Genomic DNA, 16,421 nt, shown 5'->3' with positions numbered 1-16,421 from the left:
GTGTCCAATCTAGCTTGCCCAATGGCAAGGCGTGACTCCCCTAAACACAAAGGAGATGCTGATGTGCATTTGTTATGACATCAACACCTGATTGGCAATTATGCAAAGGATGTTAGTGCCACATATAGGCTCTCCACATATGCTCTTGTCCCAACTGCCATGAAGGGTGCCAACTGCCTAAGCCTAAATGCCACGTGGGGCAGAGCCAAGGAGAGAAAGCCCTAGGTCAGATCCAAAGGTCCCACAGACTGGACTGTATCTTGCATGTGGGCTGCCAGTTCCCCACCCATGGACTGCCCCCAATGATCATTTGAAGGCTTTTGCGGGGTCCCCAAAGCTGGCCAAGTGGAGCTTCAGGAGAAAGCCTGAAGGAAGTGTGTTTTGTAAAGTTGAGACATCTAAAAGAGCCGAGGGGGGCTCGGTGTGGGTGCAGGGTCAGGAGCATCAAATTGTCTCCACCACTGTGCCCACACCATGCACAACTCTCAGCTGCCTTGCTCCTCCCCTTCAGTCACCTGCTTGTCATTTCTACCATGATGGCTATGTTCTACTTCCACTGTGTTATAATCAGAATAGACCCATCGAAGTTAGTATACCTTAAGCGTTATATCCATTAATTTCAGTGGATCTGCCCTGAGTAGCATTGACACTGGATGCAATCTATTGCAAGTGCATTTTTCTGTGAATGATTTGGAAGCATAATGCTCCTGCTGTCATTATGAAGATAAAGAAGCCTACTATTTATATATATATATATATATGAAGTTAATTTTGCTCTAATCTGCCTTGGTTAGGATTTGCCCCAGGAGGTGGCATAAAAGGACTTTCAATAAATATCAGAAAAATCCACATTAGGAAAATGTTTGTGTCTGAATATTTCCAACAGAGTGTATAATAGTACTTCAATGTGTGGTTGTAGCACATATTGCAGCAATATATAAAATGATTCCAATTACTATAAAAAAACCTGAATCTTTCTAATATCCTCCAGCCTTCTATTAGGTAGGCAAGATTCCTCATAAAAAGACTTGTTCAGAACTTTTAAAACCATTTAGGCTCATCATCTTTTTCTGCTATTTGGAAATTTTAACTCTCAAGGTTATTAAAAGGTCATCTGTTATTCCTATTTTTGTATTGGAACTATGATGATGTGTAGCGTAGTGACAGCCCTTTAGGAGCAAGTTTATTCTACAATTTATTTTTTAATACAAGACTCCAAAATGAAGAAAATCATTAGTGGACCAGTAATATTCTTGGTGCAACTCACGTTCATAATTGTATTTGAATGAAATACTGTATTGTAGTTCAGCTGCTGGAACATCAACAATTTAGCTGCAGAACTGACTTTTTAAAAATACCCACTAGGTACTCTTTTCGCTATAGGGTAATGGCCAGTTTCCCTGCAACGTGACACTGTATAATTCATGACTTACATCATAAAAAACAGCATAACCTCCAAAGTATTGGAGTGGGAATAGAAGAATGGAGCAGCTTTAAGACATGCTATGTTATATTACTAGCTTGTCAATTGTCGAGGTTCCACTGCAATAACTGGCCAACTGGTTGAGCTGTGCCCAAACCCCAGATTGTGTATGCACCAGTATATAGTCAGAAAACTTCTGACCTCCAAGCCTATTGCATTCATACAACTAGACAGACAACATGGAGCCACTTGGTGTTGGACTAGGACCAGGAGACCAGGGTTCAAATGCCCACTCAGCCACAAAACTCACTTGGACCAGTCATTATCATTCAGGCTAACCTTCCTCATTGTTCTGAGGATGCAATGGAAAGGGGGAGGTGTGCACGGCAACTTAAGCTCTTTGGAGAAAATGTAGGATATAAATGTGCATATGTACGTGATATATATAGTATCAGCCATAGATTGCATTGTATGGTTAGTGGTTTGCATTTCACTCTGGCTTATGCTGTGTTGCATACTTCGGATATTATCTACTAATACTGAAACTAATGATTGGGTTTTGACACTGTAGGCGTGATCCAGAGCTAGCTGAATATATGTAAGTCCCATTAAGGTCAATGTTCTCAACTGAGGATCATGCCAACCCCAAGTTGGCCACTGAGGGCATAAGCCTGACAGAGATCTGCAGCCAGTCTTGCTTCCATGATGAATGTATTTGTATGATGCATAACATTTACAAACCTATGCTTTACATTTTAGATGTACACTTTAAAGACTTAGGCAGATACCCCTCATGGCCATGATTCATATGCAAACAAGGTGTTCATACAGGACTAGTCATGTGAGAATGTCAACAGCTAAACTACCCTTCATCATTTAAGAGCCTAGATAATAGGGATGTGCAGTTAAACGAAATTATTCCTGCAATTATGAATCCACCCACTGATTGATGTATGTAAGCCTGTCTATATACATCACTCTGCTTAGCTTGGGGTTTTTGCGCTGCGTGTTTCTGGGTCCAAAATACTCCATATAAACTAATTTTAATAGGCAAGGAGGGGTCCCTGAGGCCTCTTTTCAAACGGCGCCCCCTGGCGTTCGGTTCCAAGGGACTTTGTCGGAAGAAGCGGGCAAAGATCTGGCTATGGGTTCGCTTACTGCTTGTCCTTTTGCTCCTTAACTTTAGAAAGGGGGCAGTTAAGATCATGTGCTGGCGAAAACAAGCCTGCCATTCCCCCTTCAGCGAAAAAGCAAAGCCGAACGGGATGAAATTGACTCGGCACCAATCTAGACCGAAAGCCTTCCCGGAATGAAGCCGACAGGTAAGGCGGGAACCGGGAAGGAGGCAGTTTCCACGCGAGGGCGGAACTGCTACCAGCTGTGCAGGAAAGGAGGATGGAAAGGAAAAAAGAGACATTTGCTTTCTCAACCTTTCACGCCCGGCTAAGTATATGTGGAATATACATGGACGTAACCAGGAGACTTTTCCAAGCGCTTCTATTCCCAGCCCTTTTGCGCGTTCCCGAGGATCGCCCGCAGACCTGACTCTCGCTCAGGCGGCTTCTCCTTTAGGCTTGAGGACAGGCTCTCTTGCAGGGCTGGATGGACGGAGAGCCCCTCGGTGACCCAGGCAGGATCCAGTCGAGTACCTGGTGTTTGGAGGACTCTTGGGTTGGTGGTCGGGGGGAATTGCCAAGTCAAGCGCCCTGGGGTCACCGAGCCTCCACCAGCCAAGCTCCCGTAGCGGGGATCCAGACTGCCTTCTACCTGGCCAGGGATATGGATCCCTCTCCATCTACCCTTTCTCGTGGTAGAGCTCACTCCTAAACCGCTTTCCCCGTTCCTCAGCACCAAGGATGACAGAGCACCTGTTGCCAATGGCCATGCCCAGCAATGCTCCCCATCCCGCAGCTGCTTTCCAGTTGAGCCTACCCCCCACCCCTCAGGAGGCGATGCCGACACGAAGCCCCCTCTCCAACCCCGGAGACACGCTACTTGGCCTGCTTCTCTTCCCGGACGGACACCCCGTCGGAAATATTACTCCACCCTGGCACCCTCCCTCCCCAGAACGGATATCTTCCTCCGGGCAGAACCTCCAGGTCCCAAGAACCTCAAACGCCTGTGGCATGAGGCTGGGCGACTCACCTGTGAGCGCCTGACTGAAAAGCTCAGGAAGCCCACACCAGCCCAAGTGGTAGGCGAGGGAAGTCGCCCCTGCAAGCTTTACTTACCGGGGGCTTCTACCAGAAACCAGAAACACACACACACCATTCAGGCAGCTGAGCCTGAGGTAGCTGAGCCCGCCCAGGCGAGCCTGAGCAGCTCCCCGTCCGGTCTCGGTGCAGAGTCCGAGGGGCTGCCGGGTACTTACAATTTCCCCTTCGATCTCCGGAGCCGGGTGCAAATCTTTACATTGCTCACATCCGTTCGCAGCGGGCTCTTCAGCCGGGGACGGCAGCTCGCCCGCCATGCGCATGCGTCTCTCTGCTTCGCCTAGGAAGCCCGGGCTGCTGGAGCGTCCACACCCCGGCTCGGTCCCCAACTTCCTTTCTTCTCAGGCACCACAATGTCCAGGTGGCCGCCTATCCTCCACCCCAGCGCCTTTCTGGTAGACGTGGAGGGGAAGACACGGACTGGAGAGGCCGGGAAACGGAGCCCGGGGACCCCAGAGAGACCTTCCTCGGCCAAACAAGCGCCCGCTCGCCTCCGCTGGCGCGATTCAGCACCCTGGACAGCTCCCGGCCAAGCGCTCTCTGCAGCGCGCCGTCATTTTCCCGCCTCCCCCGCCGGCTCCCCCCTCTGCCCGCCCCCGGAGAAGCGCCCCGGCTGTTGAAAACACCACACACGGGCACGTGCCCGCGCGGGTGCCAGCCCAGGCAACGGACATCTGGAGTCACAAACATCTGCAGCAAACACATTGTGAAAACAGATGGAAGGGAGGGAGGAGAGGTGGGTAGCGAAGAGGGAGGCTCCGGCTTTGCTTCGGATCTCCCTCGGGGAGGAGAAATGGAGGGGTAAACAAGGTGTTTGTGCAGGAGAGATGAAAAGACAGAGGCATTCATTTTGCCTGTCACAGCCACCCGCTCCCCTCTGACATCCTGACCGCTTTATCAGACGATCTAAACGGACGGAAGAACCCCCTTGGATACGGGCAGGGACGTCTCCTTTCACTAAACCTCATGAGGGCTTATTTTCTCTGTTAAGCAGAAGAAATCAAATGCAATGTGGAAGAAATCGCGGCATAAATTGGATCTGGAGAAAAAGCCTCGCCTACCCATCCCTCTCCCCACAGCACTCTAGGTAGGCTTAAATGCTAAACGGAACCCTTAAGAGCCTCTGTAAGGGAAACGCGCGGTCGCAAGGGAAAGTCCTGCCCCAGATTTGTTTGCGGAGGCGAGGCGAGCAAAAGCGCCTTGCGAAGAGGCTGGCATGGAAGCGATCAGGTGATGCAGCTCTGCCAGGAGTCGGCTGCTGCTTTCAGGCACTGCCTTTCCTGCCTCTCTTTCCAGGGCTTCCTGGCTCGCGCTCGGAGAGGGCGAGAGAGCAGCGCTGTTCTCCCCGAAACTGAAATTGATTCGATGCATAAATAACCTGGGCGTCACTTCCTCCTGCTTCTCGGGAGCTTGAATCAGGGCTCCCTGGTTACCGGCAGAGGCGAGCGCGTTCATCAAGGCAGCCGCGGCGACCACGACAGCTCGCATCCTGTTTGGATTGGCTCGGAAACCCGAGATTCCGAGGAGGAAAAAAAGCACCGGCGCCACCAGCTTCTCGTCCCTACGGCTTCCTAATCTCACGCCTAGCTCAGAAGCCGCGCTGTCCTTCCAGCTCTGGAAGGTCTCAAAGCTGACCCCCACCTCCCTAAATCAGCTGCTGGAACTCGGGACTTATTTACAAGCACATTTCGGATCCGGGTGTCATGATGTCATTGTTGCTCCACTCCATACACTTTCACTCCATGCCCTGAAGTTGCAACAAACCAAAAAGTGCCTCTGAGCTTGCCTTTCCTCTTCCCTTTCCTCTGAGGAACACAGCCCCTGATACAAAACACCGGGAATAATTGGAAGGCCCTTTGTGGTAGTGGAAAGGGTTAAAGCCAAGCAAAAACTTTCCTCTATAACCAGGCCTTTGGCCTTTAACTATCTGTGTGGCCTTTTGGAATTGGGCGGGATGCTTATACTGTATTTCTTTCTTTTCTTGGTTTCAGTCTATCTGTTTGGGTTTTTTTTCCTGTTCGTTTTGTTGTTTGTAGGTCGTTTAGTAAGCCAGAAGAAAAAGAAAGACTAACAGATAATAATAATAATAATAATAATAATAATAATAATAATAATAATAATAATAATAATAGATAAACCTGGGCTCAGTCTCAGAACCTGGTTTACTTAAGAGTCATGTGCAAAGTGGCTTTAGCTGCTCGCTGAGGCTGGTTCCTGTATTGCCTCAGTGGGGTACTGCAGCAAATGTTGGGCTCCTGACGCTTCCTCACACCATAATTGTAACCTTGATTCTAAGTCTACGCAAGCAGGCCCCACTTCTGGATCACCCCGTTTATTCGTTTATTATTCAATAATTATAGCAAATGGATTGTGTGAACATCTCTCAAACAAATGTACATACATAGTCCCAGTTCACATTTAAGGTCTGTTTCCACATCTCAATGTGTGAACATGCAGCCTATGCTCTGAGACTATGTGTGATACTAACAGTCAATCATTGCAGCCAGCTCCATGCAGCCGGCAACCAGTTGAGGTCAGCGAGAGAATTCTAGACAGGCTTGAACACCATTGTTTTTCTGTTTTCGAAAACCCGCTATTAGCTCCTTCATCTTCTGGGGCTGTATACTTCTGAATGCAAATATGTTTGAGGACAAGCAAAGGTGAAGGCTAATGAATCAGAGTGTTTCGTTCCATATGTTCTTACGGGTAAGCTTTCCTATTTAGAAACAAGTGTGTTGCACACAACCTCCTTAAAAAGAGGGGATTGGGATGTGGATGAGCTGCTCCTATTTCCCCCAGGGGGATCCTGTTCAAGCAAGTGGTACTCACATCACTGTGCTGTTTTGAGAAAGTCTTGTGTGTCCTGAATGCTGCTTCTTTACATTTAGAGCATCTCAGGGGCTCCGAGGAGCTGCAGCTGCGTAAGGCCAGCTCTGCCAAGAGGCCTCCTAGTAAGGCGTCAAGCGGACCCAGAGCTGCCGCTTCCCTCCGGAGCAGAGTCCCTGTTCGGAAGGGTGAGATGTTAGAGAAAGGGGCAGCTGGCAGGGATGGAAGGCATGAGTGGTAGGCTAAAGGTTGAAAGCGTGGCCTGGACAAGAGAGGGAAGCTGGGAAGGAGGACAGAGAGGGATTGGAGAATCTAGGGAGTGGGGTGGAAACATGGACAGAGCGGGGAAGGAAAGAGAGAGAAATACAAAACAAAATTTACCAAGATGCCCAGCTAGCTTGATCCAAGTTGCTTGGCTTTAACAGTACAAGCCTAACCATACCTACTCCCTGCAAAAATACGAGAGGCCCCATCAGTATTGGCATTCCACAGGCTCTTGAGGACACACCTGTTTAGGCCAGCATTCCCTGAACTTGAACTTTCTGATCTAATTGTTTTTAAACTGTTTTAAATATTGTGCTTTACACCGGCATGTTTTACTGTTTATTTTAGTTATGGATGTTTTTAATGTGTTGATGGAATTGTTTAACTGTGTATTTCAATTGTGTATGCATGGATTTTACAATTGATCTTATACTTGTAAACTGCTAAGAAGCCGTTTTGGCATGCAAGCAGTAAACATATGTCAGGATCCTCTTTCAGTTTAAGGAAGAGGGCCAGGTACTGGAATAAACTGTGTTTGTTTAAACAAGAACCCTGTTAATATAAAGCATGATAATCCAGCATCAACACTTCTCCTGATCACTTCTAGGACACTTCTGCATCTTATCTTTTGCATCTCCTATTACCAGATATGGGCTTTAGAACTCAGTTGGAAATTTAGAAAAAGTCCTAAGAAAAAGAACATACAAAATGGCCAACCTCTTGTATCAAAAATTATGCGACTTCATGTGCTGGCTGGCTCTGTCATTGTTGCCCTCTGTTGGGCATATGTCTGGCTTGATCTGATGGTGCCCAGGCATGTGTGCTGGTGTGACTATATTTTACTGAAAACCACCCAAAGAGTGATTCATCCAAACTATGTCGACAGAATCTCCAATCCCAGCTACAGTGCAAATGTATAGCCATCACCTCGTGTTTAAAATATTTTTTAAAAACGGAACATGCATTCAATTGCTTCAGTTTCAGGAGACCTAAAAGATAATCTCACCCCTTGTATATCCAGACAATCACTGTTCTCTGCAAGTGAGGGCAACCTGCAGATGCCATCTTATCAGGAGGTTTGCTCTCGAGTCCCCACAATGTAGAAATTGGGCATTTAGTGTTGTGGCACCTATTCTCTGAAATTTCCTCCCCTCAAATATTAGACTGGTGTCATCTCTGTTGTCTTTTCATTGCTTACTGAAGACCTTCCTCTTTCAATAAGACTTTTTAGTCAAGATCTTTCCCAGTCTGCATCTGTATTGGAATTATTTTAAATATATTTCAAATATATTTTACCACTGGTTGTTTGCCACCCTAGACTCCTTTGGGAGGACAGGAGGGCTATTAATAAATATAAAATAAAATAAAATAAAATAAAAACTATATTGATTACAATGGAGACAATGCCTGTTTTCTGCTGCCTACAACTTTAGAACTTTCCATCCAAATGTCGTTCATTTTTCAGGTATTGTACTACTCCCCTAAGTCATCAGACCTGCCACGTTTCAGGCCTGCCATGTTATCTTTATGTGATGGAGGTCCCCATGTTATAAGCGGCTAGAAACTTGCAGTATCTTCTTAGCTCCAATTTCCTTTCAGTGAACACTTAGAATGTTGACATTGTCTATCTAAATGGCCTTAAATGTGCAATCACTGTGCTACTCCCCAAAGGCATAAAATCTCACAAGTTTCATATTGTTTTATGCCTCAGATTGGAGTTTTCATTTCTTCTCATTTTTAAGAACACTCAAAGATTGCCTCTACAGATTGCATCCAGTGTGTATCAATTCACAGTGCTTCTTGGGGGCTTTCTGCAGATTTTTGAGCTAATTTACCTGTGCTTTAGTTGGACAGTTTTAATGTCTTGTCACTTTCAGAGCACACCAAGACCCCTTCTCCATCCTACAGATTGTTCCTGGATGCAACAGTATGCATCAGTTTGATAAGAAATGCATTGCAGTACCTCTTGTCAGTTTCAGGAACCAGTCCTATAAGACAGGGCTTCACAAACTTTCCCTCACCACTTGAAAACTGCTGAGGGTATAAGTAATAGTACACAGACCACATGAATGAAGCTCACAGAAAACTGGTGGTCCACGGACCACAGCTTGGGAGCCCCTGCTTTAAAAAAGAGATGGGAGAAATGAAGGAAAATGATTCTATCCATTTCTTACAGAAAAACAAATTATAGCACAATCTGAACCCAAGATCCTCCAGGATGAGTGAATTTGGAGCACACAGACCTCTGGCTGGGCCAGCCAAGTCTGGGCTCAATGGGGCTATGCCAGTTAAGTCCTTCATGGCCATATACGCAGGGGGAAGATCCCCATCCTTGGCTCAGCTGACTCTCAGCTGGTCCTCACCCTCCTTGAAAGAGGGTGTTCCAGTGGAAGCAACCTTATAACCACAGGATCCAAAGCTCCTTAATTCCAAGAGGTACCAAGATTGGGCACAGGGGCACCAACTCCTAGGAGCCCAGTTTGTTTGCCCCCCTCTCTATTTTTTTTTGGGGGGGTGGCTCCCCAGTGTTAAAAAAAAGCAAGGGGCTATCCTGGAAAATGGCAGGACTGGGTATCTGGAATCCTGAACAGAAGCACTCCACACTGCTTTTCTTTTTTGGTTACTATCCCACTTTTGATTTCCAATTCCATGTTGATTAATATGTCATGCATAACGCTTTTTGAAATATTATTCTGTTTCATAGAATTGTAGAGTTGGAAGAGTTTAAATGAAACTTTAACACATGGCATGATAAAAGTCTGTAATTTTATCAGGACAAGTTACTTGTTTGTTTATTTTGTTGTAGCAATTGTTTTCTCAAAATTTATCTTCTGTACTATGAAAATAAATAAAAACAGTTTAAAAATTGATAGGGTACCTTTTAACGTTTTCAAGGCAATCAGAAATCTTCATGTTTGGGAAAGCTACATCTGTTGCTTATCTTGGAGATATTAATGGTAAATGAATCACTGTGAGCTTAAAAAAATGTGGCTAACTCCAACCTTGATTGGTTGCCTGGCTCCTAAATTGTAAACCCTTTCACTAGGAAATAGGAGCTTATAATGGAACCTGGCTTTATTTGAAGCTGAGAATTGGCTATCTGATGAAGAGTTCTGTATTATAAGAGTCTTAATAATATTCCTCCATAAACAAGAGGAAATATGCATTTGCAGGTGATTGTGACGAAGAGCTTCCCCTTCTCTTTATTGTGCTTTTAAGGAGAATAAGAAGGTTCCATTATGGTTGCCATTCTAGGCACACTTAGGAGGAAGTAAACAGCACCGAAGAGAAGCAGAAAGGCATAGAAAAGGGCTGCATTTATACACTTAGGCTACAATGCTAAGCGCCAGGGGGATGGGGAACCAGAGGTGCTTGAACTGCCTTATCCAGCAACAATTTCCATCCCATTTAGAACTTAGAACCAAGGAAGCGGCCTTATACTGAGCCAGACCATTAGTCCATAGTGGTGGTTCACCAGCGGTCCTAGCCCTTCCTGGACATGCTGGACATTGAGCCTGGGGCCTTCTGCATGCAAAACAGATGCCACAATCCTTCCCCAAAGGGAGAGAATTTTATTATGTCAGATCCAAGGATGGTGCAGTTTTCTCCCTCATTTGGAGGCAGACTGAGAGACTAGGAAGACCTTTGGATCCATGCCATGCTCTGGTACACATCAATCCACTCCCTGGTACCACTTTTGTGGCCGTACTATCTATGTTGGATTTCTGGCTTCAGTAGGGCAAGAGCCACAGAGGTGGTGGGGAGGGGGCACCTGAAACCAAATCTCCATCTTTGAGGTTGGACCCTCTTTCTCTGCCATTGGGAGAGGAAATTGTCAGATATAGCTATGGAGTCACCTTCACAACACAGGAGATGCTACAACCTACTTGGATGGGGATAGGGCTGCGGCAGGGCAGGGTGGCTCCAAGGGAAGGGCAACATGGACACCCCAGCAGTCAATCCAGCACTTTCACTGGTGTGCTGGTGAACTGCCCTCCCTGCCCTCTCCAGGTAAGCTGTAGCAAGCCCTGTGTTGGGAAGGTAGCTCCATGGCTCTGATCCACCACTCTGGCTGCTACTGCTGTAGGCCATAGGGCTGTAGGGTTGCAAAGCTACTTTCTGGAGGCCCCAGCTTTCTGGTAGTTCAAGACAGCCCTCCAAAAGGTATCTCTTCACACAACACATAATGTATGGAACTTACTGCAAAAGGATGTCTGATGGCCACTTGCTTGTGTGGCTTTAACAGGGATTAAACAAGTTCATGGGAGACAGAGCCATAGCTATGAGAACCTCTAGGTTCAGAACCAGTATGCTATGGAATAATAGCTACTAGGGAGCAAAAATGAGGCAAGGCTATTGTCTCCACACCTTGCAGACTTCCCAGAAGCACTTTGTTGGCCTCTGTAGAGAGCAGGGTGCTGGACCTTTGCTCTGATCCAGCCAGGCTCACGTTCGTTGAAAAAATGAAGCCATTATTTGTTATATTTATCTTTTTAATATCACCTGTTTCCTATTTGCTTTTAAAGCACACACACATATAATGCCTTTAGGTCTCTGAGCACTATATAGGCCCCCAAAGTGCTTACTTTTAATCCGTGTTTCCAAAGCCCATATACTGCTGAATGCAGCAGTTAACAACAATTCAGTAAGATTTACTCTCCTGTCCTTTCCTGCTCCTTATAACCTTTTGTGCTTAAAAAGAAGAAGAAGGTATAACACATCCAGTATATATAAAATGGGCATCAGGACAAAAAAGTACACCCTGAAAAAGAAGAGTACAAAAACATGGAAAACAAAATCATTAACTATAGCAAAACTATGATAAGGGTACCTATAACTAATACTAGTGGCAGAGCAAAAATGGGGGGGGGGGGAGTTTGAAGAGCACAAGGTCTAAATAAGTTTAATAATTCTTCTAAATGAATAACCCACTTGGCTAGAACAAGGCGATCCATGGTGTGTGTGTTGATATAAGTTAAGTTAAGTGTGTGTGTGTGTGTGTGTGTGTGTGAGAGAGAGAGAGAGAGAGAGAGAGAGAGAGAGAGAGAGAGAGAGATACCCATATGGGCACAAAATATTGTGGCATGGCAGAACCCTTGGTGCCTTTAAATTTATGAGTTAGCATCTTCAAGGAAACTGTATTTTTATACCACATGCCCATTATAATGGTCAAGGAACCTTCCAGCCCTGAGTTATAGTTAAATGGGCTGTGATTAGGAGGAATATAATCAAAGGTTTGATTAGTAGGGTGTTTTTGTCTCCTTCAAATATGGAGAGCAGACATAACTTTGGCTCTTTAACTGCCTGTTTACCAATTATGGATGTAATTTTCTCCATCCTTCAACCCCAGAAAACAGAAACAAAATGACAGCCCCAGAACATAAGCCGATAAGCACTCTTATCTGGGCAGTCTCACCAACAGCAATTAGATCCTTGACCCAATATATGAGCCAGCCTGGCCAGTGTGTGAGACCACAGATGCACCACTTTGAGAGAGTTCTGCATATTGGCAAAAACTGAGAAGGGCTTGGTAGACCAGACCCCCCCCCCCCGCCATAAAGCTGGGCCTAGTTTCTCCCAGGTCTTCCACCCACACCACCTTCAAACTGTCAAATGAGGGGAACTGGCTTCTCAAAAGCAATTGATAAAAAGCAGAAGCCAGCTTCTTATGAGTTTTAATGTCTACATGAACCCGCTGGGTGATGTCATTTGGGGATTTGGGTTTAAGTGTCACCAGTAGGTTGCTGACACTCAACTCTTAACCTTTTAGTATTAATCATCTAACCCTAGAGAAGCACTGGAAATTCTGAATTGGTGTCTGGAAGACAAACAATTGAAGATTCTTCTGCTCTTGGTGGAGGTTTGCAATTAATTTTGATTGGGATTGTATTCTCCCCTGAAGTATCAAGTTCATTTGGGGGTTCCTGTACCTCACTTTGTCCCTGGATGGCTAGGTAATGTCAGTGGCCAGCAGTGACAAAGAAGGCAGTTATTTGGAAAGGGCCTTATTGGTGATGATTCTGTAGATACGTTTCAAATTCTCTTACGGGGCAGGGATTGTGGTTCATCCACCAAACTAATTCCTCTTCGTGCTGTTAGGCAGGTGTTGAAACCCCTTTTATTAATTCCAGAAGACATTTTATAATTGAGCTCTACTGTCCTCATTTTATATCCTTTGGCTTTCATGCTTATGTGCTTTTAATCGGTTTCATTTATTTTGTTTTTTAAAACTATTTTTGCATTATCAGATTTGTCATTTTCTACTTATATAAGCCATTTTGTAGGTGGGGGAGTGTTTTTTTTTTAAAAGCAGGGCATCTTAAAAAAATAAATAGAAGGTACCACTTGAAATTACAATCAGAATGAGGTTCTGTGTTTGCAATTCAATTATACCACTTCTAACCACAACAAAAACAACTTTTAGTTTAAATGAATTTCCTGGAAGCTGGAAAATATTCTGTTTACAGAACAGACAGAGCTATCATGTACCTAATTACGACATTGTCTTATGCATTTTAATTTTCAGTTCATTCCCTCTGAAAGTACAGTTTAATGTGCATATGACTAATGCCTGTTTGGAGTTCATGTTGCTGAGGCATACCAGATTTTCACATGTCAGAAATTCCTTATTCATTTTAACTAATAAGGAAAGAAGGAGAGAAACTCATCACTTACCCTTAAGGAGAAATAGGGAAGGGAGAAATGAGTCTTTCTGGAACATCCTGTTGACTAAATTATGTTGGATTAAAGACTTAAAAGTATTGTTCCATTAATTTACTTTATAGCTGTTAAAACATCTACTGAAAAGTTTGTCTTGGAACTGAAATTAAGCATCACAAGGAATGCCAAGAGCAGCATTTCTGGGAAAGGACTCATATCTTATGAGTTTAATGTATGTGCATTGAAGAAGTAGCTATTGCAATTCTGGCAGCTGAGATTTGCAGTGTAGAATGCCACTGTTCAGGGCTGGCTCCAGACAGCTGGCAACGCCCCCCTCAGGATACTCCATTCCCTGTTCTTCTCCCTATTTACCGCTTTTTCCTCCTGTACAGTCAATTAACATTTCATGCCCACTGAGCATACTCAGTCCTCATTAGGCTGCAGCATTTTTGGACCTCGCATTGGTTCGTTCCCCTAAACAATTTCTCTAATTCTTCACATCTTGGGGTTCCCACAAGCCTGTTAATAGCTTCTTCTTGGACATGGGTGGTGTCATTGCAAAATGAGTAATTAGGGGGTAGCAGTGAGGAAGAGAGGTGCCCACTGTGGGCAACTTGCCCTTGGGACCCTCAAAATCTTGAGCTGGCAATTCAATATAGTGTGCAATAGAGATGAACTCTCCAATAGTTTGAATGTAACATGGCACATTTGACCAAAAAAGTTGGCAAATCTTGAAATAAGGCAGGGCAGGGAACCTTCCCTGGTCAGTGGGCCAGATCTTTATCTCAAAACCTCTGTCGGGTCAAATTTGACAACCCCAATGATTAGGACTTTGAAGACCCTTTGGCAAGCAGTGCTGTGCTGCTCTTTGAACATCCAGTTTTCAGGGCTTCAAAGAGCAGCACTGGGAGAGAGAAATGGTTTCCGCTGAAGATGCTGATAAAATGGCATTTCCCCTTCATTTTAGCAGATGCTCTACCATTGAGCTATGGTTTTCCCCCTGAACTTGCCACTCCCTACAGCCCCCAAAACACCATGTGTGCAGCACATATCTATCAGGTCCTTTGGTCACACAGGTTGGGGTAAGATTTTTCCAAATGATAATCTGAAGTCAATGGGAAATTTTGTATTACTGAATTAAAATACTCCAGCAGGTGTCACTGTAGGCATAGTCAAAGTAAGCAGAATCATTATGGCAAAGACAATAGCAGAAATGTTTACTGTCCTGGAGCATTTTCGTATGCAGGGTTTGTACTGCCTTTGGGACTTCTCAAGTCATCTGTGTGAGCACCTGATCATATTCATAAGTGGAAGAGGATCAGAAGGGAGCAATTTTCAATGCAAATCAGCATTCCAGCTAATGGAACATTTATACTCCAAACTGACTAGAGCAAGAACTGCTTTGAGCCTCACGCCTGAAAACACAAATAGTCCCCTCCCTGCTTTTGAGCACCTGTATTTCAAACATAAATACATTTACTTAGAACTAAGTCCCACAGATGCTGTATCCACACAAGGGCATCAGTGCATACGACAACAATTTTTTTCTGTGTGCGCTTTCGTCAATGCACGAGCACTTTCAACTGTATTCCCCCAATATCTATCTTTATGTTTCCTGACCTGTCCAAACTAGTGGGCAGTACTTGATGGGATGTATTTCTGCAGTGTGTTGTTGTAGCAAAAGGGGAAGCTCTGGTGATTGGCTATAGTGTGCATTCTTATAGGGCAAAAATGAATCCCTATAAGAGAAGAACGAAGGAAACGTGATGATATGGCTAAACCCTAACTGCTGGCCACCTAAAATCAAGGCTTTTTAAAACAGCTGGAACTCAGTTCCAGCACCTCTCAGGTGGGTGCCATTGCTATTCTAAGAGAATGAGGGAGGTGTTCATGGTGAGTTTCGGCACCTATTTTTCTAGAAAAAACCGTACTGCTTAAAATTGATCACAAGATTATATGGGTTTTATTTAGGGCAGCCACTTGCATATCACAAACAGATGAGGCTACATATTTGCATAAATTTGCAAGTGCTAACTGACACGCATAGCTGCAGATTGAGAAATCACTGCTGAAATTTAACAATCCATCTCATCATTGGGGAGAAGACTGTGAGGGCTTGTCCACACTTCTGCTTGTCTGGTGCATTAGAAAGCATGGGTCGAAGTGGTTTTCCTGTTGTCCTGGTCCTTTCCTGGTAAAACTTGCTCTTCGGTGCTAAATCAGAGCAAATGTCAATCTGGAGAAAGTTTGAATTGCCGTTTGCTCCAATTGAGCACTAAAGAGCAGTTTTACCCCAAGGGAAAGCAGCAGGGATGAGAGGAAGGAAGTGTGGGTAAGCCCTGGGTGTGATCAGGTAACCTGTGTGCCTGCTCCGTCTGCTTGTCCAGGTGCTAACTATTGAAATGCAACTTCAAAGATTCTGCTCTCTCTGCTTATGGACATTTTTTCTTAAACTCTTCACATAGAAGATTCTCTACAGTCAGATAGAGCACTGTCTCTGTAAAGCATTTGAGCACTCTGGTGAGGTCTCTGGGTGGAATGGCTGTAGGAGAGTCTGTTACAGCTGCCTCCTATATAGATTCTAATAACCCGGCAAGCAGATTAAAAGTTGAGTCTCAAAAAACACTGCTGGTATTCAGGCACATGGCTGACTCACATATTGATCTTTGTGCTGGGGAGGCAGCCAAGCTAATCCATACAAAATCCCTCAAGGAGCTTGATCTCAACCAAGACAGATGTTATTTGCTTCTTGCTTAGGGTCAAGCTCAAAGTGATATGCTAGGAAAGAACAGCTTGCTAATTGGACCATTGAAATCATAGTGGTACTGTTTAAGGCCGTGAGCTGCCAGGAAGGAAAGTGGATGGTTCTGTGAAGCCTCATCAATTGCTTCCTTTAGCTCGGAACTTGCTCTATACAAGTGCTTAATAAACATGAAGCCCTCCCTCTGGGGTCACTAACCTCTGTGCAGAACTGAAGGTTAGTCTGAAGTTCCTCAGAACACAGATAATTAGGTTAAACAATGGGGGAAGGTCAC

At 44.9% G+C, this 16,421-nt stretch overlaps 1 protein-coding gene across 6 annotated transcripts in view; it reads right to left on the bottom strand.

Moving 5' to 3' along the window:
* The window catches only part of RGS20 (regulator of G protein signaling 20), a 48,035-nt gene that overhangs the window by 15,972 nt on the left and 15,642 nt on the right, over positions 1–16,421 (bottom strand). The window contains exon 3 of one of the 6 annotated variants that reach the window (XM_081205179.1): positions 6,466–6,774. The exons of 1 other annotated variant lie outside the window; for it this stretch is intronic. In XM_081205179.1, coding sequence (XP_081061305.1) covers positions 6,466–6,774 — 309 coding nt within the window. Of the gene's footprint in view, positions 1–3,654; positions 3,775–3,794; positions 4,316–5,014; positions 5,747–6,465; positions 6,775–16,421 lie in introns of those variants that run through there. 4 more of the 6 variants (XM_081205178.1, XM_081205175.1, XM_081205177.1 and 1 more) reach the window with 4 other exon arrangements.

Source organism: Podarcis bocagei (genome assembly GCF_964188305.1).
Source record: "Podarcis bocagei genome assembly, chromosome: 8".
Classification (NCBI taxonomy): domain Eukaryota; kingdom Metazoa; phylum Chordata; class Lepidosauria; order Squamata; family Lacertidae; genus Podarcis; species Podarcis bocagei.
This window is presented reverse-complemented; position numbering and strand designations above follow the sequence as displayed.